At 38.1% G+C, this 23,572-nt stretch overlaps 3 protein-coding genes across 3 annotated transcripts; 1 reads left to right on the top strand and 2 right to left on the bottom strand.

Moving 5' to 3' along the window:
* Positions 1 to 1,747: 1,747 nt before the first annotated feature.
* On the bottom strand, positions 1,748 to 8,258 carry zc3h10 (zinc finger CCCH-type containing 10). Its single transcript, NM_207098.1, has 3 exons — positions 8,242 to 8,258; positions 5,387 to 6,651; positions 1,748 to 2,643 (listed from the first exon to the last, which is right to left on the bottom strand). The coding sequence occupies exons 2-3, from the start codon at positions 6,503 to 6,505 to the stop codon at positions 2,137 to 2,139; spliced, it is 1,626 nt and encodes a 541-aa protein (NP_996981.1). The 5' UTR covers positions 6,506 to 6,651; positions 8,242 to 8,258; the 3' UTR covers positions 1,748 to 2,136.
* A 719-nt stretch (positions 8,259 to 8,977) lies between these two features.
* Positions 8,978 to 14,975, bottom strand: cox6c (cytochrome c oxidase subunit 6C). The gene is given in 4 exon segments (NM_001204124.1): positions 8,978 to 9,101; positions 10,752 to 10,891; positions 14,174 to 14,287; positions 14,884 to 14,975. Coding segments are annotated over 2 exon segments (231 nt in total). The 5' UTR covers positions 14,279 to 14,287; positions 14,884 to 14,975; the 3' UTR covers positions 8,978 to 9,101; positions 10,752 to 10,765.
* Positions 14,976 to 15,457: 482 nt separating this feature from the next.
* On the top strand, positions 15,458 to 23,290 carry tomm34 (translocase of outer mitochondrial membrane 34). The gene is given in 8 exon segments (NM_199638.2): positions 15,458 to 15,941; positions 16,053 to 16,189; positions 18,263 to 18,362; positions 18,444 to 18,596; positions 21,863 to 22,020; positions 22,097 to 22,244; positions 22,363 to 22,489; positions 22,567 to 23,290. Coding segments are annotated over 7 exon segments (918 nt in total). The 5' UTR covers positions 15,458 to 15,941; positions 16,053 to 16,059; the 3' UTR covers positions 22,669 to 23,290.
* The last annotated feature ends 282 nt before the right edge of the window (positions 23,291 to 23,572 follow it).

The following is a 23,572-nucleotide window of genomic DNA, read 5'->3' as shown; positions in this document are numbered from 1 at the left end:
GGATCTTTATTTGGTTTTGTTGCTACTTTCTTGAGCCAGGAGGTTGTAACACTAAGCCAAAGGAAAATGAATGAATGTGGCCAATATGTACAAACTATCAATTGATTGAATTTACATAAATGTTATTATATCCTGATATTTATATATAATTATCATGATATGAGATGACTTCTATCGTGATATGAAATTTTTATCATATTGCACAGCCTTATAGCTACAAACAATTTATGAACTTCCTATAAAACCGTCGGCTCAGTTTGAAGAGAACAACTTTAAAAACAAGTACGAATTCAACTATATAAACTAAAGTATTTGAGATCCTGTTGAACACAAATCCATTTCAGGTGATCTGATTATATTTTCGAGAAAAGAGAAAGTGATCAAAGGAAAAACAGAAGATTTAGTTTGATAAGAAATATATATATATATATTTGTTTCCATCAACATTTCAGAATGATACTCACCCAAGATGAAGAAAACATGACCTGCATTCTGACAGAAAAATGCATCCATTCAGTTTCCCGAAGAAAGAAACACAACACATTTTATGCCTTTTTTTGTTTTGTTTGACGTAAAATGTGACAGGAGTTAAAGGGACAGTTCATCCAAAATTTAAAAAACTATCCATTTACTCCCCTTTGACTTTTTCCAAACCTGTCTGATTCACTTTCTTGTGTTGAACACACACGCACACACACACACACACACACACACACACACACACACACACACACACACACACACACACACACACACACACACACACACACACACACACACACACACACACACACACACACACACACACACACACACACACACACACACACACACACACACACACACTGAAGAAAGCTGGAAACCTGTAATCATTTACTTACACATTACTTGTTTTTCCTAGTGCACAGTAAAAAAATGCTCCACACAATTCATTCATGTTGTCTCAACTAGGGCTGTCACGATACTGAAATTCGATACCTATCTGTACCGAAATTTTAAAAACGTTCGTTTCCTGCTAAGATTTGAGCGCTGTTGTCTTTAACAGCGCTGATTTGCCGTAGTGTTCACGTGCTCAACAGAAATGACTGAGATTGGTTGTGAAGGTCATCAGTTCACTGAACTGTCACTGCTGTTTACTGAGTGTTCCCACAGATACAGGGACACTGGAGCGTTTTAAAGTCTCGTCCATCAGCTGGTTTGTCTATAAGCTGACATACGAGCGATCCACTGATGAATCGCGACTTTAAAATGCTCCAGTTTCCCTGTGTCTGTGATTACTCCCAGTAAACATCGGTGAGAGTACAGTGAACTGATGACCTTTACGGCCAATCAGAGTCAACTCTGTTAAGCACGTGAACACTATGGCAAATCAGCGCTGTTTAAGAACGAGCTCAACAGCGCTAAAATGTTAGCGGAAATGGACGTTTTTAAAGTTTCAGTATCAATTGGTACTGAATTCCAGTATCGTGTCAAGCTTAGTCCAAACACAAATCAATTTAACTTAATCAATCAATCAATTTAATCAAGTTAACTTAACATATTTAAGTGGATTGAACATGAAAAATTAAAGTTGTCCCAAAAATTGTTTGTAGTTTAAAAGTAATTTGAACAAGCAGCCAAAATAAGCTTTTTTTTGGGTGTACAGAAGCCAAGGGATACAGTTTTTTTTTTGTTTTCTTCAAAATATTAGAAACTCATTGGTTTATAACCACTTGAGGCCAAGTAATAATGAAAGAAAAACTATCACTTTAAAAAGTGTTTAACATACAGTACCTTGTTCATTATTTCTGTGCAAAAGACTAATAATCAGCTCAGACACATAAAAATTAACAAAACAGCTAACGAGTAAATTCACAATCCTTCTGTAGTGATTAGCATAACAGTCACATCCCTCAAATGTCTCCAAGAGTCTCTTAAAGGCAATCATCCGCTAAAGCATGGCAAGAAAAAACTGAAATATATTCCATAAGTTCACAAAAGAAAATCCTACTGTACACAGAAACCTGTACGCATGTTCAGTCAAAACACATCCTTCACCTGAGAAAGCTAATTTCTCAGTAAAGAGAAAGAATTTCGAGAAAGTTCAGCCTGATTTGGAGTTTTTTTAATATATATTGCTGACGTCATCTGCCCATGCTAATGAGGCAAGGTTGTGATCCTCATACTCTGACTAGCGATGGGATACGTTACCATTGGCGTGGTTGCATGGCTCATGGTGATGCCCGGTAACGGTTGTGCCATGGACACAGCAACCGGCGCCACAGAAACTGCAACCGGAGCCATTGAGACAGGCGGTGCCATTCCCTGGGCAATAGTCTGGGCGAGGGCGGCAGAGATGGGGTCAGGGTTGAGATGCGGAGGCGGTGCTGTAGGTGGTGCTGCATTAGCTGGAGGAGCCGTCGGCGCGCCAGATGGAGCGACCAGGTCTTGTTGAGTGACAGGACGGGTCTGCAGACCTGCACTGCTCAGGGTGGTGTGTGTCTGTGCAATACCGTGGTTGTAGGAGCTCACAGAGCCCACAGGGGGTGCCAGACTCTGCTCAGACGGAGCAGGGGTGGAGGACAGAGTCATCACTTTAGCCTGGCTACGAAACTGAGCGTTCTGCTCCAGAAGCACCTCGTTGGTGGCTATGAGATTGGAGACCTTGAGGAAAAGAGGAAACGTGTGAGTTTGACTTGGAGCTTCACTCCGAACACATTGAGAATGTATAAACAGTTGTGCCGCATTTAAATTCAATGATTTTCATACTGATCTTAACATCAGACGTAGAATTTAAATTGTTGCTTTGGTGTTTGCAAGATTTATAATCATGGTTCAAGACAAATGTTTAATTCCCTGACTTTCACTGACTAAAAAGCTGAATTTCAATTGAAAACAGGCAGAGGTTGTGTTAAGCAGATCTGTAATTTTGTCTGTATTTTTACAGCAAGACAACAAGAACTGCCACAAATTCACTGCAAAATCAGTCATTTTAGACAAAATCTAGAAGGGACTGGTTGAGCACTGAGCAGACTAACAGCAGCCACATGCAGTATTTGAACAGGCAGCTGACTGCATTTGATTTCTGGGGCCCGTTTCAGTAAGGAGGATCAACCGCGTCAGAGTTTAAACCAGAACTCTGAGTTGACTTCGTTTTCTGTTTCAGGACAACTCATCTGAGTTAAGTCAATTAAGTCTGAGTAGACTGATTCAGAGTTATGCTGCGGTCACACTGCAGTTTGTGTTTGCAAAATTCTGTTGTACAGCGCTGCGAAAAGGAGGCGGGATTCGCGGGAATCAAACAAATGATTAGATGTTGAAAAAAGCGAGCGAATGGTCCATATTTTCAATTTCTGTAGAGTACAGAGAGGTCATGTTTTAATCTTCGATTGGTCTCATGCAGTCATGTGATGCGATTTCACAGGTAAGAGTTCACCAAGCTTGAACTTTCCAACGCATCGAAATGCAAAACTAGTCGCACGAGTTTGCGTTTCCAGTCTGACGCATTTGTGTGGCTGTGAATAAAAGTCTGTGGGGAGAAAAGTGCAGTGAGACTGCAGATTTAAGTGTGCACACTGCGACTATAGAAAAGACATTATCAATGGAGCACAGATATTATGAGTGACCGTGGCAACATCTGGAAAAAAAAAGAGATCAGCTATTTTTTTTCCAGGTAAACTTGATGTGTTCATGCAAAGTTATAGCAAATATGGCCATATATTTAAAACTAGGGCTGGACAATGATTCGATATCAATATATAACGCAATAAAAAAAATTTATAACGATGATATGATTTTTAAACTGCGTTTAAATTTCCGGTATTTCAATAAAAGTTTGCATATATATATATATATATATATATATATATATATATATATATATATATATATATATATATATATGTATTATTAGATTTAAAAGAGATTATACATTGTATCATTTTTCACTGAATGATGTTCAAAGCTCAGCCGTCAGAAAGAGCCTGATGTCACTTGCGTGATGACTTACATCACAGACACGTTGCCAGCGCTCAGCACAGCAGTTGCTTAAGCTCCGTCGCAGAAGTTTGCCCTAAAGTGTGCGCTGAACACAGATGTGAATGAACAAGCTTCCACAAGTAAGAATGCAGACGAATTAGTTGATGAGAGAGGAAAGACTAATGCAGTGGTGTGGAAGTGGTTCGGTTTTGGTGGAAGAGGTTCGGAAGTGGGTCGGTGCTCTGCAAAATGTGAGGGAGAGTGGTGCCGAATAGCAGCGGGAACACATCAAATCTGTTCCACCCGATAGAACATACTGAGAGTCAGAAGATGAGGCATCATAAAAGTTTAAGTAAACCTGTCGCCTCACCATCCACCTTCCTGACACCAGAGAAGCCAGAGATGGCTTTGAAGCAAACAGATGGCTAGAGGCACAGTGTAGGATTTAAATCAAATTTCGCTTATTAACACGTGCATATACACCTATGAATTACTTGTATTAATGCAAAGATGATGAAACAGAAAAAATTTGATTTATAAAGGTATTAATTCTGTGAAATAACAATATATTATAAAAAGTATATTATAAAATAATATAAAATATTCATTCATTCATTTTCTTGTCAGCTTAGTCCCTTTATTAATCCGGGGTCGCCAAAGCGGAATGAACCGCCAACTTATCCAGCACGTTTTTACACAGCGGATGACCTTCCAGCCACAACCCATCTCTGGGAAACATCCACACACACATACACTACGGACAATTTAGCCTACTCAATTCGCCTGTACCACATGTCTTTGGACTGTGGAGGAAACCGGAGCACCCGGAGGAAACCCGCGCGAACGCAGGGAGAACATGCAAACTCCACACAGAAACGCCAACTGAGCCGAGGTTCGAACCAGCGACCCAGTGACCTTTTTGCTGTGAGACAACAGCACTACCTACAATATATATACAATATTAGTCTATATAAATAGACTATATAAAATATATAAGGAATATTTCATGTTAAACCTTTTAATTTTATTAGGTGATTACATACACAAACATACATATTAAAAGTTTATGAATGCATAAACTTTGCTTTCAATTTACATAAAACGAATTACCGCTTGTGCGAGGCGTTTCCAATGCGTCTATGGGTCAAGACAGTTAATTTGACGTTATTCTCTGCTCTGGCTGCCACATCACTCTCAGACATTTTTTTCTTTTTCTTAACGTCTTCATAACATCATCATCAAGTTTTTCTTTTGTTATTTGAGCAAATAAGATTGTAAAAAAAAAAAATTGTACAAACTCAAAGTTTTTACCAACTATGGCGACCTCCGCTAACCCGGAATTGTGAAAAGGGTCTATACTTGTTACAACCCTACTACAAAAAGTCTGTTTATTAAAATAAAAGTATTGGTGTAGAAGCAATCGTTTCACCTGTTTCTTCAGCTCCTCCACTCTCTTCCTCAGCAGTGCATTCTCCTCCTCCAGTAAGCGATACTCTACGGGTCGGGTCGCCAGTGTGGCCTGAAGCCCAAGATCATAATGTCCACCGCTGGTCCCGTCAGCAAGTCGCAGGCCCTCTAAACGCCGTCTCTTCAGCTGGAGGACAGTGTGGTCCACAGGGGCCTCCACGGGCCCCGCTTCAAAAATGCCATTCTCAAACAAAGGGTCATAGACAGAGCACGGGCCCCTGTCGTAGCGCCTGTGACCCGCTGTCCCAATTGACAAACAGCCGCTCAATGAGCCTCCACCGCCTACTCCACCCGACAGACCTTGTTCTCTGCATCCTCCCAGACTGGGACACCCCATCCCAATATAGTTCCCTACACCACCAGCAACAAGTCCAGCCATCCCTCCACAAGCACTGCCAACACCTCCTGCACCTCCGCCCCCAGAGTTCACCATCCCGCTAACACCACCGGTGACTCCTATCATACATCCCACTCCAACCCGGGACGAGGCTTCATAGTCGTAGTCCTTCCTGACATGCCGAAACTTGCATTTATTCCCCCGCTGACACTCTCCTTTCAAATAATCCCGGCAAATGGGCACCTCTCCACGACTAAACGGGAGGTCGGTCGGAGACAGTCCCAATCCGGCCGCCACTTTTCCTCTGAGCCGGAGCGGAAGCTCTCCTGTTTTCTTATAATAGTCCTCGTCTTCCTTTGACCCGTGAACGAATCTGCAATTGGGCCGCACACACTCTTTATTCTGGTGATCGTGGCAGAAGATGAACTCGTTTTTCTGCACTCCAAGATCTGGAACCTCATTGAAGTCAGGATGGCGGAAGCGGCACCGTTTGCCACGCTTGCACACATTGCGCAAAAAGTCCCTACAAACGCCATCTAGTCCCAAAGCACTACTGGAGCTGTTGCCGTTTCCTAAAGCTCCGCCTCCACCCATGGCTCCGGGACCTCCGTTACCACCCGTGCCGCCTGCTGAGCCACCCACTGCTGTTGCTCGGCCCTCCCCAACCCCTGTCCCAGACCCTCCCTCGTCCCCGCTGCCACTCCCACCGCCACCTGCCAGGTAGGCACTATCCCGGTCAGGCATGGCGCTCGGCCCGGCGGGAGGAGAACGCTGCGCTCATGTGGGTGACAGAGAGATGGAGGTCTACAAGTGTTCAGAGTTACAGTCAAAGGAGGAGGAGGAGAAGCTCAGACTGTAGACGAGCGCAGATCACAGCTCCACTCGCACACCTGTGGACGGAACACAGACACATTTATAGATTAAAACTTGAGAAAAGAAAATGTTTTTTATTCATTCATTTTCCTTCAGCTTAGTTCTTTATTTATTAGAGATCCACAGTGAAATGAAATGCTGACTTATCCAGCATAAGTTTTACACAGTGGATGCCCTTCCAGCTGCAACCCAGTACTGGGAAACACCCATGCACACACTAATAGACTACAGGCAATTTTTGCCCAATTCACCTATGCCGCATGTCTTTGGACTGTGAGGGAAACCGGAGCACCCAGAGGAAATCCACATCAAAATGGGGAGAACATGCAAACTCCACACAGAAATGTCAACTGATCTAGCCGTGACTCGAACCAGCGAGCTTCTTGCTATACGGCGACAGTGCTAACGACTAAGCCACCATGCCCCCTAAAATGTTTATTAATAAATTTTAAAATTGGATTATAGACATAATTTTGTGCATCTCCTTTTGAAACATCCAAAATAGAGTAAAACAGCTTTAACTTTTTGCAATTATACTTAATTTATTAGTTTAGTAAAAAACTATCACAATTGTTTTTACCCAATTCACCAGTACTGCATGTCTCTGGACTGTGGCGGAAACCGGAGCACCCGGAGGAAACCCACGCGAAGGCAGGGAAAACATGCAAACTCCACACAGAAACGCCAACTGAGCCGAGGTTCGAACCAGCGACCTTCTTGCTGTGAGGCGACAGCACTACCTACTGCGCCACTGCCTCGCCCTATATTGAACTTTAAAGGAGTTAATAAATCAATATTTGGTATTTTTTATTTAATTTTGGTGAACTGACACTGTTTCAATTCACTATAATCTTCTATGTGAAGCTACTTAGACACAATCTGCATTGTAAAAAAAGCTCTAGAAATAAAGATGAATTGAATAAAAAAAAAATCAATAACCCCGTTTTTATTGACCTTAAAAAATGTTGGCTATTCTCAAAAAAAAAAAAAAAAAAAACACTTGAAATGACTCACAATAAGCTAAAAATTTGTTTGTTTGTTTTTTTAGAAATTGGGAGAAACAACAGCCTTTTATAGAACAAATAAGATATTAGCATTCAACTCGAATCCATACCTAATGATTGCAGTAAACCGAGAAAGACTGGCAATCCTTTGTTATTATAGCCAAATAAATTCAAATATACTTAGCTGTAGCAGTGTGTACATATAATATCAATATATTATGTAATAATTTTAATAACTTCATTTTATTTTAATGTTTTCCCCCAAACTCCTGTCGTACCTGATATATTAAACGTGTATATCTTTATAAACAACCATTGTGACTTTGTTTACTAGCAGTGTGTTGTCATGTCAAATCTATGAGGCGCCAAATACTTTAACAGCACATTGCGGCATATACTTCATGTGAATGAACAACCGAGTGTGTTATCCGATAAGTAAACAAACATTGTTGGTGACATTATTTCGTTAAATTTGCAGTATATCCACACTCAGCTAATGAAGTAATGTTAAAACACGCAGTCTACTTCCAGGCACAAAGGCCCGGATAACGCGGGTAACGTTAGACAAGACACAAAGACAAACCATTACCATTAATAACTTACCCGCTCCACAAACCCGGTCGAACCAACGAAGTTGAATAAACTGAACAACATTACTAGCTAAACGGAGCATGTGTCAACAGTGCGAGTGCTAACATTATAGCACAAGTCGCTCTATGAATGACCCCTTTTCTTTTTCGAAGCACTACCGGTGCAGCACTACACTGGGAAAATGAACGTCAAAATAAAAGTCCTCAAGTCAGGGGAAACGCGCAACAAAATAGAGATGTTGCTAGTACATGGATGTGACATGGTACATCCGTATTTTTCTAAAAATTATGGTAAAAAAACGGGATGTTGCGAAGGAAATGTTAATAATAATGTGTTATTTGTTTACATGTGCTCTTATTGACACTGAACATACATTAGAAACATCTAGTATACTCAGAAACAGTACAGTACAAGATTTCATTCTCAGAAAAAGTTGGCATGTCTGTTTTCACTTGAAGAGATACAATAAACATCCTTTTATGCTGCTTTAAAAAAATTAAATATCTGATCCTTAACAATAAATGTATAATAATAATAATAATAATAATAATAATAATAAACCTCTAAGGAGTAAAATCCATTACTTCACACAAAAATTTATTGGAACAACAGATTTCTGGACAGAATTAGGAGTTTGGGATTAAAATTAATTTTCCAATGATGTAATTTTCCAACTTTAATATACATAAACTACTGCACAAGATTTCAGCATTTAATTCACATACAAGAGCCAATAATTCACTACAGCATGAGGGTTGTCAATAGTTTATTTTTTACATTAATGAACATTAATGAACATCAGACATCAATGTTCATTTCCAATAATCTTATAAAGATTCAGTTGTCGACCAGGAATGCAGTGGGCACAGAACCTGGAAGAAAAAGAAAAGAAGGTGGTTTTACATCAAGCAAAACAACATTGGTGAACAGATGAATGGTTTGTAAGAGATACTGAAGTGAGATTTCTGGAAGTTCAATTAAAATAAACACCTTTGAATTGAAACAGAGCACTTAAAATACGTATTCTGGATTTTTTTTATTCCACTAGATCATAGGAAAGGAATATGGTTAAAACTAGTGGTGTAATGATCACAAAATTCACGGTTTGGATTACATTTTTTTAGTTTTGTTAGGGATCGGACCATTTTTCAGATCAGCCAAAAAGGGAAGGAGACAAATGTAATTTGCTTTCCATTTATTACCAAAACAGCACTGCAAGACACCTTTGGTTTTAACAAACAGAACTTAGAAGCTTTAATTTTATTAAAGAAAAAAGAAATAATCAGCTGGAGAAAATAAACTAAAATATTCTGTACTTTGAACAGTTCACTATTACTCCTATTGTTTTAGTCTCATTTTTAATAATGATTCAGTTATTCATTTATAAAACTTCATGTTTCATTGCTAGATGCATCATTTCTGAAGAATTATTCAGTGGCATATTTTTGATGGCTGGTTGTCTCCACCTATTGGTTAAATAATGTAACTGCTGCCTACAACTTTCATTGAGCGTCAAGTTAAATGCATATGACGGTGATTTTAATCTATCATAAACGTCAGGGGTTATATCTAAACTATAAACTGTTCTCCCAGTACCTCTGTGTTATTTGCCTGTTTGTAACCAACTCAAGACAAAAGACTGAATCTATTTCTTGATTTTTGTTTTTTAAACACATTTGTATGCAGCGATATGAAGGACTAAACATGCAAATTACCATTTACAATTTATGTTGTGTAGGTGTTACAGCTTTAATAACCTAAGAAACCCACCACATCCGGAATAACCCACCACAAGTTCTTCATCATCATTATATTTTACAGGAAAGCCTAAATGCTTTTATACATAGTTAAAATGTACTAAGATAGCTAAAAAAAAAAAAAAGTAGCAGGTGAAAACGAATATGGCATTATTTTAGTTTTAGTCAAAACGATTAACATAGTTGGGCACTAAGAGATGACAACTGAATGGGCTCATGCACAGCTAGTGTTTTTAAACCAATTATCAACTTCTGGTGAAAGCTTAATGTGACTATTTTAAGTTTCATACGGTTCCTTTTACAGTATCAATGTTGTAATGCAATTAAAATACAATCAGTTAAACAGACTTCAGCATTCATTTAGTTGTTCAAGCCTAAAACACGATGAAAAACCATGCCACCTCTAGCGCCGTCAGAAGCAGCAGGTAAGCACAGAAACTCCATTGAAAATACTGGAGTAAAATAAACTGTCATAGTTTAAAGACATGGCGGGGGGAAATCTAATTTAATGCTGTGCTTCTAGTCCAGTCTGAGACCCGCTTCATAGCGTATATCTAACAGGCAGTGAAGATCACTGATTTTTAAAGAAATCAGACCTAAAACGTTGCAATTTTACAATGGAAAGACAGATCACCGGAAGCACTGAGGCTGGCTGAAATTAAAGGTCCATGTGCATATACCCCACTGTATGCGCATATAAATTACAAAAGTGACACATGCTCAATATTCCATACAGAACTGATGTGCATTTGAAGCTCCACTTACATGAGTTTGCTGCTTTACTCTCCAGAAGGCCTGGCACTTTCAAAGATTCCTGCTTCTCTCATGGCGTTAAACTCCTTTGTAGAATCGTACTGTGTGTAGAAATCAGCATACGCCTTTTTCCTGGGGTCTGATACTGCGAACTGCAGAAAGACACACGAAAAACAGATTTAGAGGAAAAAGAAAGTCATATACAGGATTAGAACTTAAGGATCAAGTAATGAACAATAAATATTGACCTAAAGTGATCCTTATGACTAGGACCAGGCGGAATCTGCGGACGGTTTTTGCCATTTCTGCAGAGAATTTTGGTAAAAATCTGCAGATTTCTGCGTTATTATTTTGGGAGCATCATAACTAAAACCTTATATGTGAAATAAAAAAATATCTAAAAATTTTTAAAAATGTATTTTATGTTTAAAATTCTAATCCAATTAGATTCACTTTATTTTGTAAACAAAGCAAGTCTCTCATATAATATCTCTACTAAAAGACAGAAAATATTACTGTACAAACAGCATTATACAATAATCAGATGAATATTTTCAGATTAGTCAATAATATTACTGATATTAATTTAAAAACTGAATAAATATAGATTTAAACATTTACTCAAGTAAATAAACAGAATTAATGATGGGCTAAAAATCTGCATGTTCAGATTTCGCGTAGGCCTACTTATGACTAATGCCAAGTTCAGAAAGCATGATTTTAGCCCCAATTTCGAAAAAATCAAAAGCCTGAAATAACGGACAAATTGGTGCTGGATCATGCGAGTAACCATCCCACAATGTGAACTATCAAAGAGAGAGAGAAAACTATCTGAGAGAATCGCTGACGAGTCGCAGACACCAGTGAGATATTTGGCATGCTAAATATTTAAAGCTGTCTGCGATTCAATTCATGCCGTGTAAAATGTATTTTAATTGAAAATAACTTCCGATCACACCTATAGTCAATTACAGAGCAGCATTCACTATCTGCAGGGGGTATCTGCAGGCCAGCTGGAGATTGGTGGAGTAGTTAAAAGTGCTTCTTTTCGGTTTATTTGGACCCAAAAAACGGAGGGAAAAACTAGTGTAAATTTGGCAGCAGCACCCATGTCTGTTTGACGTGTCATCTGAGCAATACCACAACCCAGATTGATAAAGAAAAAAAGTTGAGGACAAATTGCGAATTCCCCTTCAAAAGCCAGGTGAGCAAAAGAAGTACATATTCTACTCCACTAAAGGCTTTTTTCTTATTATGTAGTTAATAACAATTGATATACTGCATGACCTTGCGTTGTTTCCTTGTCACTTAAAGCGTGTGTTTGGTTGTGAGACTGAGACAAAGTTGTCAGCGATTCTTCCTATTGTAAAGTCATGCAGTGTGAAAGCCCCTGTCGCCGATCCGTCTTGCAGTGTAAACAAAGCAGCGATGAAACGCTAGCCCAGATAGTCATGCATTGTGAAAACATCTGTGACACGACTACTTTGAAAATCGTGCAGTCTGAACTTGGCGTAAAGTTACACCATTACAAATCATGCAAAACATTGACAAAGTCTAAATGCATAGATAAAAGTAGGACTGATTCACTGAAAAACTCATTCTTGTCCAAGTCTCAGGATTGAATATTTAAAGGCCAGTGCATTTCTGCTAGCATCATTATTGTAACTGGATATAAATATTTCTCTAAAAAGCAAACACTGATGCTTCTTATTCGATTTTTTTGGAGTGTTTTTTGGTAGTGGTGAGGCGTGGGTCAGAAATGAACAGATGTAATGTGTCAAATGTCACCAGAATTAATGCAAAAGTCTACAAAACTCAACATATGAATGCACAATAAATAAATAAAAACAAGATCTTGGTTTATTAAAAAATAACCTAAAATATTACAGCAACAGCAAAAGTAATTAAGCCATTTACATAAATAAGAATGCAATTGTATACGTGCAATAAACAAGCCGCTAATGTTAGGTAACGATAGCCACCATTTTAACAGTAAAAAACAGATCCAAAGCTATTCACAACTAAAGTGTTGTGCATGTTTAAAACAGTGGTTTATTAACAGCACAAACTAAATCAACTGATTTAGATTACACTTTAATATGAATATAAAAATATGTAAACATTACAAATTCATTTAAGCAGTTGTAAGTGTACAAATTTAGATGCAATTTTAGAGTTCAAGCATTAGTTTTGACTAGTGATTTCACTTAATTTCCCACGACATAAATGTGGATCTCTCAGATGAAATCTTGATATACCCCATAGTTCTAGTGCTAGCAATTGGGGTAAAGTTGGCTTTATAAAGAAAGTGGTAGTCTGAAAAGTGCATATATAATTTTGAGAAAAGTATTATTTGCAAAATTCTAAATAGTGAAATTATATTAGCAGCCAATGACTATCAAAGTACAACGATGTTCACTGTCAATAAAGTCATACTTTCATCCAGTTTCAGACAGAATATTCAAAAGAGTTTGATGAAAAATACAGGGAGCTTCCATAGATTAGCATGTTTCTCAGTTTTTTAAAGTAGAGCAATTCCATGGAAATGTAAACCTTGCCATGAAAATAATTATTAAATAAATAAGTTTTCACCAAAATATGAAAACCGTTTCTGGGTTTGTTTTGCAAGCAAGTATTTTACAGTAGTTTAGAAATACTCAAAAATGCATCTGTCAGTTTTCAAAATATTTTATTTGATTTACTTAAGTCACATAAGTGGCAATTACACATCTGTCACATACATTACGGAGAGATGTCACATCCATAACGACACCTTTATCCTCATAAATGTGAAAATATTAAATAAAATAAAACCAATTTTTTTTTGTTTTATAGAGAGCCAACTTTTCTCGTTTTGATTATAATTGTTTCTTTTGGGTTGTGCAGTTTAATTTACAGAATTTCTACACAGTTTGTTGTACGCTGTAAACCCGCAGACTTTTTTTGTCACATCCATAACGCATGTTTATTTTCCACATTTAAAGTACAAAATATGTTTACAGATTGATATGTTTCTGGTCCCTTAACTCTGTGGTGAGTAGTTCTGGAAAATATAAACAAAAATTTCAATATAATGTTAACATATGCTTTCTATGCAGATTTAGGTTTTGAGTTTTTACTGCAAATGTCACATCCATAATGCTGGAATTGCTCAGTAAAAAATACTAGGTGCTGTGCTTTTAAGAGTATGTCATGAAATTAATCTGTTAATAAACCTTTTTAAATTCTGATTTACTATTTTATTGAACGTGAATGTGCAAATAGACAATCAACTTCACCTCATTGTGCTTTCAACACCTAAGGTTGTGGGTTCAAGACAGAAGCCCAGAACTGATCAAAAGTGTTCCATCAACGCAATGCTATTTTTTGGGAGTATAAAAGAGTCTGCCAAAAGCATGAATGTGAATGCAAACCGTAAAACCATCTTTACTGACCTTGAAAGCGGCTGCGGCACAGAGGGAAAGAGCAAACGCAATGGGCAAATGAAACCTCAAGCGCTTGGCAAGGAGGCCCCTCATTGCTGGCTTTGCAAGTGACATTGTCGAACTCTGAAAAAGAGAAAGATATTCATTAAAATACATTTCAAATATTGGTGGTCAATTTGGCAACCCTGAACTGCATTAACACGTTATTAGAGCTGTAACGTTACTTATGAACTGCTACGTGCTAATCTGACCATCACGAATGGGTGGACGTCTTATTGATATTTAAGAGAACTACCCATTAATACTCTAGCTTGTTTTCTGCGACATAAATAATAAAAACAAACACCAATATGTAATATTCAGGTATATTAATATTATTGTTTAATAACCAGTTACACTGCTGTGCGTCCAAAAGGTCAAGGTCTTATTTTATTATTTCATTTTACTCCTAAACACGTGATACAGCTCTATCAAAAACAAACAAATTGATTTATTTTAATTATGATATTTTTATTCATGTTAGTGCCTTCTGAGAAACACAAACGGCTAACGTTAATGCTAGCCAGCCGTAAAGACTAGCTGCACTCCAAAACGAGGCACGTTTATTTGAATACCGATAATAAATAAAGCGTTACAATATTAAACAGGCGCAGTCTTACACTCTACACAAGATTAATTACAGAAGATTTGATATAAAGGAATATCAGCACGATATTTACCGTTCAATTCGCGACCTTCAGCGCGCACGTCCGGTGACTCAATGAGGAAGGCGTTTATGTGAGGCCTGACTACGGAAAGCGGCGAAGGACACATCAATATAAGAGGATGGCATTGCGTGGGAAATAAAGTAGGACATTTGATTACGTCTTAAAAATAATATAGTTTTTGTAGTTTTGTATACTTTAATATTATAGTAGTTGTGTTCAAAAATATTACATGTCTCTTTTAAAAATAGTAAATATTTCAATGATTTAATCAATTTGTATTAATATTTCTAACCAATTTAAGATAATCAATATTAATATTTTTTGTTTTAATCACTTTTTTATATTAATTATTATATAATTATAATTATTGTATTACTTTTTAGGTTTTTATCAATACAATGTGTTCATTTATAATTCTTAGCAATACAATAATGTATTAGTATTTTTGTTTGTTATTAAAATATATTTTTTCTACTACTATTGTTATTCATATATACATATTTTACACTTTTTTTACACAAATTTCCACGAACTCCCAAGCTTCGTAAACTACAGTATTAATATAATGAACGCTTCGGGTTTCAGCAACATCTGGCAACCAACGGCTTTCCGTAGAGGGAAGCTAACATTCGTTTAGCGCTGGGTCAGTGTTGCCATGTCCACTTAATTATTATAAGCAACGTTCTTATGTTTATATCAGACCAACTAATTTCTTCTCTACCACGATTTGGCAACACTGGATTGGGTTACAACCATCCGTCCCGTTCTTCAAATAGCAGCTCCGAGGCTCGACAGCCGCTTCAGTCCCGAGAACTGAAACTGAAATTTAATACCGCCCGTTTCATTAGACACACAGCCGGTAAAACGTGGTGCTCACCCCGACTAGCGTGTGTGTGGAAGGCGGAGAAGAAGATTTCTAGCATGTTCTAGGAGGAGGACGGACTGGTTATCTAGTATAGGTCTCTAGCTCGTTGTTAAATACAGTAACTGCTAACTTTAAACAGCCGATCACTAAAGCTCTTCCTTCAGCCTTTACTTTCCGGGTTTTTCCACCAACACGATTCTATAGGGTAACTTTTTGTTTCGTTTATACATTACCAATTTAATGACAGCGTTATGTTGATACTGTAACATTTTAAGTATACAGCAGGTAATGTTTACAGTAACTTTGATCGTTACAGTGTTAACATGCCTCAGAAGCGGCGCACGCAGTCGTGGACGGATCTCAAACAAGCCGGTAACGAGTGCTTCAAAGCGGGTCAGTATGGAGAAGCGGTGACCCTCTACAGCCAGGCCATCCAGCAGCTGGAGAAATCTGGTAAGAGGTCTCAGATATTACATATATTGCTTGGGTGAATATCATCCTTACAGTATTACCTTTTAGATAAACATGTTTTTGTACATCTGATAGTACCATAGTATTCTAGCAGTAGCACCTAGACTTTTAATGTCTCATTGTATTTGTGTAACTGGCAGTATAATATAAACACCATGGTAAATTAATTTGAGTAGTGTATTATCTCAGAGGTTTCAAATTGGGGCCCAGGGACATTGATGTATAGATGGTTTTATATTGACACAATCTGACTTCCTCCGTTATAATATAATTTCAGAAAATTCATTCATTCATTTATTTTCTTCTCGGCTTAGTCCCTTCATTAATCCAGGGTCGCCACAGCGGAATGAACCGCCAACTTATCCAGCACGTTTTTACACAGCGGATGGCCTTCCAGCCGCAACCCATCTCTGGGAAACATCCATACACACTCAAAACACTCACTCACAATTTAGCCTACCCAGTTCACCTGTACCATATGTCTTTGGACTGTGTGGGAAACCCACGCGAACACAGGGAGAACATGCAAACTCCACACAGAAATGCCCACTAACCCAGCCGAGGCTCGAATCAGCGACCTTCTTGCTGTGAGGTGACAGCACTACCTACTGCGGCACTGCGTCGCCCTATTTAAGAAAATTATTCTTTGCAAATTCTTAATAATTAAACATATCAGCAGCCAACGAATATCAATGAACAACATTGTTCACATTCAAATAAACACTGTGATGTGATTTCGGAAAGAACATTCAAAATACTATGGTAAACAATATAGGGAGGCCTGTCACATGCTGTCACTGGACCAATGTGCAAATATAAAACTAACTTTAGCTCGATAAAGAAATCTGATGGACCTTTAAAAATATCTAGAAGTTTCAATAAATGATATATCATAATTTCTTTTGAGGGTTTAACAAATACAATTTTACCCCTCCCCCCATGCCACTCCCAAATCATGAAGCAGTCAAATCAGTAAAAGATTAAGTTTTAAAACAATATAGTGTGTGTGTGTGTGTGTATATATATACATATAACTTTTTAGTTTGAGAAAACAATTAATTAAAATGTAGAGATTGCATTTAGATATAAACGTGGAAGCAAGATTGAGTGATATAAGAAAAAGAAAAAAGAGTATAAAATAAAAAGAATTTAAAAAAAAGGGTGCATATTAGGATTATTGGGCCCGGTGAATATAATTGCTTAGGGCCCCCAAATAACTAAATCTGCCCCTGGCTTGGGTGACTACCATCCTTACAGTTTGACCTCTTCGATATACATGTTTTTGTACATTTGATAGTACCATAGTATTCTGGCATTAGCACCCAAACTAAATCTTTTACTGTGTTTATATTACTAGAAGTATAATATAAACAACATGGTAAATTAATTTCAGTACTGTGTATTATCTCAGAGGTTTTCTGAGTATTCACACCGCACAGACAAAAAAGGGTGTATTAGCAGGACCCTGAGAGGCAAAGTTTAGAGACAAATTATGAATAAATGAACCAAAATAAACTAGGATTAAAACAGAGGTTTATGCCACGTTGTGTTTGGGACAGGAATTACTAAAGCAGGTTTGACACCTTCATAAAAGTCTTCACAAGTTGTCAACTGATAAAAACACCATCATATGTAGGCAGTCTTTTGTATGTGTGTGTTTAAATAGACGTCACATAAGGAAATAATCTAAAAATTAAAGTGTGTAACCTCAAAGTAAACCAGGACTAAATGTATTATTGTCTCATTTGTCTGGACCAAATGACCCAAGAGAACTAAACTACAAATGAGAACACATCCTAAAAGAATAAAACAAACATTATAATCCTACAGAACCTTAGAACAGTGACAGAATTTGATGGTAATGTCATGGTACTATCCTATGTTATTATACTATAAAAGGAGATGGCTTATTAATGTGTTAAGCGACAATAGGGTTCTCTTACCAGATGGAATACATTTTAAAATGGTACATCAGATTGAATAAGATGTAAAGGATTCATTGATACCACAGTAAATAAAGAGACATCCATGCATTTGTAACCATTCTGTTCGCAGGTCAGAAGAAAACTGAAGATTTGGGTATTTTGTACTCAAACAGGGCTGCCAGTTACCTGAAAGATGGAAACTGCAATGAATGCATTAAAGACTGCACGGCGTGAGTGCAATGAATGAAGGTGCCAACAAGTTTAACATGATGATGCTCAGTGTTAAAAAAAACTTTATATTTACCTTTCAGGTCGCTTGACTTGGTTCCATTTGGATTTAAAGCTCTGCTACGCCGTGCAGCAGCTTTTGAAGCTTTGGAGAGATACCGACAAGCATATGTGGACTACAAAACAGTTTTACAGATCGACTGGAACATACCAGCTGCTCACGATGGAGTCAACAGGTAATCCAGCACGGATCCAGAATTTTGCATGTTGACAGAGAAAGCACTAATGAGGTCCTATAATCTCCTAACATGTGTTACTTTTCTAATGTATGGTATGACGGGGTTTCACTGCAGTTCAACACCTCTTTAGATCTGGTTAGATTATAGACATGTTGGAGCTGCACCACCTTTTACTGTTGTGACATAATCGTAAACGTGCGATGAACAGATGCACAATTGTGGACAATATATTTTAGCCACAATTGGACAAGAGCTTGGCTTTCAATGAGAGGAACATCTACTTCCTCTAATGACCAAGATGCATTTATTTTTTTTTTGCGCTCATTCAGTGAACTTTCAGTGACTGTGCTGATTATTAAAACGGAGCAGGACTGGTGCCTGCCTCATGCTGCAGGTTCAATCACGCTGGTGTACATCAGTGATGTAGGGTTTATGTCACCGTATTAGTATCAGCACAGCCCGTTTGGAACCTCAGTCCAATAAACAACCAGGTTACTAGGTACAATAAATGGTGGAGGTAAGAAAAAACTGAGCTCGAACAATGGATAAGCAAACTATTTTAATTTATCAGTGTGTTGGATGCAGGAATAAAAATCTAAGTGACTTGGAATATTTAGGTTAGATAATCTCTTTTACAGGCAGGGCTTTACATTAACTTTTTTAATCGCCGGCCACTGTGGCTAGTAGTTTTCCAATGTTACTAGCCACTCAGAATTTTCACTAGCCACAATTTTTTTGTTGGGAAAATATATTTTATATGCTTAAATTTGACGTTGACATGCTAAAATTACTTAATTTAAATTTTGTGCTGTGTCCACATGCGTCCTCATTCATTTCACTTTTTGTGTGTCGAGTATGAGCTTGCTCAATGAGCGTGAGCAAATGGGTCAGGGTTTTATAGTGTTGTATTGCAATTAGTTTTTATTTCACATGACTTTTTTTAGAGCTCAAAATTAACGATTTACCAAATTTATCTCTATAACCACACTAAACAATAATTATTTCTTAGCCACAAATTTATAATGTGTCAAAACAAGCAAAATATAGCTGTATACTAAACTTTTTATTTAACAAAACATTTCTTAAAAAAAGAAAGAGAAGCAATTGACTTTTAAAAAATATCTAGTCATGTATCAAAAATATGCACAGTAATCTGTCCTGGATAAAGATCTCTCGGATCACCAGTTGACTACACATAAATAAAGAGTTCATCTCCCATTAAAGGAATGTTGTAAAAAAAAATAATAATTTAACCATTTTAACAAAATGCAAGCTGGTGAAACATACCGTGTGTAATAATGAGAGGATGATCACATGCTCACGGTTAACTTTAGGCCATTTAATAATCTGTTCAAAGTGAAAGCAACCGGTGCTGCTTACAAAAAGACACATTTTGAGCTCTTTAAAGCATCAGGACGTCGGGTGCATGTTCATCACAATTGGTCTAGTTTATTTGAAAGAGAACCGATGACAGTTGCGTTTCCAGAACCTGTTCCAGACACAGTTGCTTCACGATTCGAGAGCGCGCACGCGTTAAGCAGTCACGCGCATGCGTTTTAAGCAGTCGCGCGCATCACATCAGCTGTTGGCGCGAGTGATCATCATCCTCTCATTCGGAATTCATTTGCTTTCTTCTGCTCTCGTGATCACAATTATTTTACTTCTCGATTCTAAGATCACATTTGCACGCATATTGGGCCATCCTTATATTGTCGAACCCTGCTTTTAGGAAAACTACAATTTAAAAATTATTTTCAACCAGCCAAAGTGGCTAGTGGAGGTGTCTGTCTAACCCGCCAAAGCTGAAATCTACCCGCAATTGGCGGGTGTTAATGTAAAGCCCTGTTTACAGGTAACTTTTACAGGTTCACTCATGGGGCCTATACCGTGAAGCTGGATTAACTGGCTAGCCAGTTAAGTTTCAGTTTACCAATCTTGGGTTTTAGATAACTTGAAGGCAGCTCTGGTATTACGGAGTAGATAGAGCTAAGCTACCTTCATGGTACCTAGGAGGAATAAACCATGATTGCCTTGTGGATGGCCATGTGATGAAAAAGATAAGCAGGTCGAAGGAGGCCTTTATATTTAGGGACCTGTAACGTATGGTTATGTGACCCTGCACTAATCTGGCTAGTCGGTTAAGTTTAATTCCCTACATATATATATATATATATATATATATATATATATATATATATATATATATATATATATATATATATATATATATATATATAGTGCTTTTCTAGACAATCAAAGTGTTTTACACATTGGGGGGCATCTTCTCATCCACCACCAGTGTGCAGCATGCACCTGGATGACATGACAGCAGCCTTATTGCACACTCAACACCAGCTGATTAGTGGAGAGACAGAGTGATGAAGCCAATTTTGATATGGGGATGGACAGAAGGATGCCAGGGTTAAACCCCTACGCTTTTTCGAAGGACATCCTGGGATTTTTTTAATGACTACAGAGAATCAGGACCTCGGTTTAACGTCTCATCCAAAAGACGACGCTCGCTGAGTAGTAGATTCCCCATCAATGTACTGGGGTGTTAGGACCTACACAGACTGCAGGTTTAGCGCCTCCTGTTGGCCTCCCTTACGCCACTTCCGACAGCAACCTAGATTTCCCATGTGGTCTCCCATCCAGGTACTGACCGGGAGCAGCCCTGCTGAGCTTCAGTGAGCGAGTTGCAGAGAGCTAGCTGCCGGCAGTTTCTTTTGCACCAATTCTGGATTTTAGGTACCATGAAGGTAGCTCAGCTGCTCCATAATATCATGGCAACAAAGAGTGAATAAAGCCGAGCTGCCTTCATGTTACCTAAAACCCAATATTGGTGCAAACTAAAACTTAACTGGCTAGCCAGCTAATCCAGCCTAATAGTACAGGCCCCCGGTATACCTGTTCATGACTACTGTGTCCAGACCTGCCGTACTGCACACATTGCTCAAGAATGGTTTCAAGAACCTGATGAAGTGTATAGGTGTTGCCTTGGCCACAAAATCTTCCAGACCTCCGTCCAGTTGAACATCTATGGGATGTGCTGGATCCACCATGACTCTACCTTGCAACCTAAAGCACTTGGTGTCAGATATGACAACTTTAGGGGTCTTGTAGAGGCCATGAGTCAATGATCGACTGTTTTTCAGCACATGCAGGACCATTAGCATGTTAGGCAGGTGGCATTACTGTTTGGGCTCACGTGTACTTCGTTATCAACCACAATGAACTTCGCAAGTAAAACTCTTTCCTTTTAGAATGACCAAGGCTTTGACAGAAATGGATGGACCATCATGGCGAGAGAAACTGCCCCCGATTCCTACCGTTCCAATGTCCGTAAAGGAAAAGTTAGGACAAGCCGCCAGTCCAGCCTCCAGCTCACAACAGAACAACGTGATCGACGACAAGAAAAAAGGTATTTACTTTTGCTGTACCAAGCAAATGCCTCACACTTGCCTTCAGAACCTGATTGTCAGCCATTTCATTCCAAGCACCAGGACCAGACGCTGTTAAAAAGGGCAGAACTTTAAAGGAAGAAGGCAACGCACTTGTGAAGAAGGGGGAACACAAGAAAGCCATGGAGAAGTACACACAGTCACTTGCTCAAGACCCCACGGAAGTCACAACCTACACAAACAGGTAACAACTTATGAAATATTAGGGTCGCCATGTTCGCATGATCAGAATTTTAGATCTAGGCTTGCAGAATGTATGAATTATCCTTTAATAATGTGTGTAAATCAATATTTGCTTGTAGAGCTCTCTGCTATCTAGCCTTAAAGATGTACAAAGATGCGATTAGTGACTGCGAGGAGGCTCTTCGATTGGATTCTGCCAACATTAAAGCCCTTTACAGACGTGCCCAGGCATACAAGGAACTCAAAGTAGGTGTATTTGTGAATGATTTGCTTAAAAGGTGAATAATTGATCATTTTCTAAATGTTTTTTTCTTCCCTCCTAGAACAAGAAGTCTTGTATTGAGGATCTCAATAGCGTACTCAAAATCGATCCAAACAACACAGCAGTGCAGAAGCTCCTGCAGGAAGTACAGAAGATGAAATGACTGTGAGTGTGATGTGGACACGAGGAAACTTTCCCCCCCAAGTGCCTCGTTGATTTGCCTTTCTGAGCTGCAACATTTGCTGTAAACTTCAGATATGCACATACATCATCATTTAAAACCCTTCACGTTAATATAGGAGCACTTGATTGGATGCTTTTTTTGCCATCGATACGCTATTGGCAGTCAAGTTTAAATTTGAAACTCCATCCTGTACTTGATTTGGTCAAACATGTTACCACTTAATTGATCTGTAATCAAACTTCAGCGTGATTTAGCATGTGATTTGTTTTTTTTAATGTGGAATTATTTGCACATTGAACTGAATGCCTCATTCATTTTAACCTATTTCTACTGTTTCTCTTTAGACTTGAAGTTCAAATAGGCAAATAGTTTTAGGGCTGTATTTTCAACAAAATCAGTTTTGCTTAACTTTGTTTCAAAAAATTAGTTGTGGGTTAATTCCTGTTGAAAACATTTAATGTTTATATACATTTGTAAAGTCTTGACACCTGTATTTATTGATGTTTCTTATGCCATTTTTGCATCAAGATAATGTAAACGGGTCTGTATTTAAATAATGTGCTGTTATGCATCTGATAATAAAGGACAAGGTTCAGTATCATTGTACGTTGCCATGTAGTTATCAAATTACTTGCTACGGTCAAGGATGCCTTTGAACACAATAAATGAAACGCATTCAAGTAGTAGATGTCATTAAAAGCTATTAAAATTAAAATATTTGCTGCCATTTACCAAAATACAAACAATGCCACAGTCACACTAGAGCACAAGTGTTCCTGAAGGGCAGCAGTTTTGCAGTTTAGTTTCAACCCTAATTAAACACACCTGATCAAACTAATGGAGTGCTTTAGACTTGTTTGAAACCTACAGATAGGAGCGTTGA

Source organism: Danio rerio, chromosome 6 (assembly GCF_052040795.2).
Source record: "Danio rerio strain M-AB ecotype USA chromosome 6, GRCz13ab, whole genome shotgun sequence".
Lineage (NCBI taxonomy): Eukaryota > Metazoa > Chordata > Actinopteri > Cypriniformes > Danionidae > Danio > Danio rerio.
Note: the sequence above shows the minus strand (reverse complement) of the source record. Positions and strands in the feature narration are given on the sequence as shown.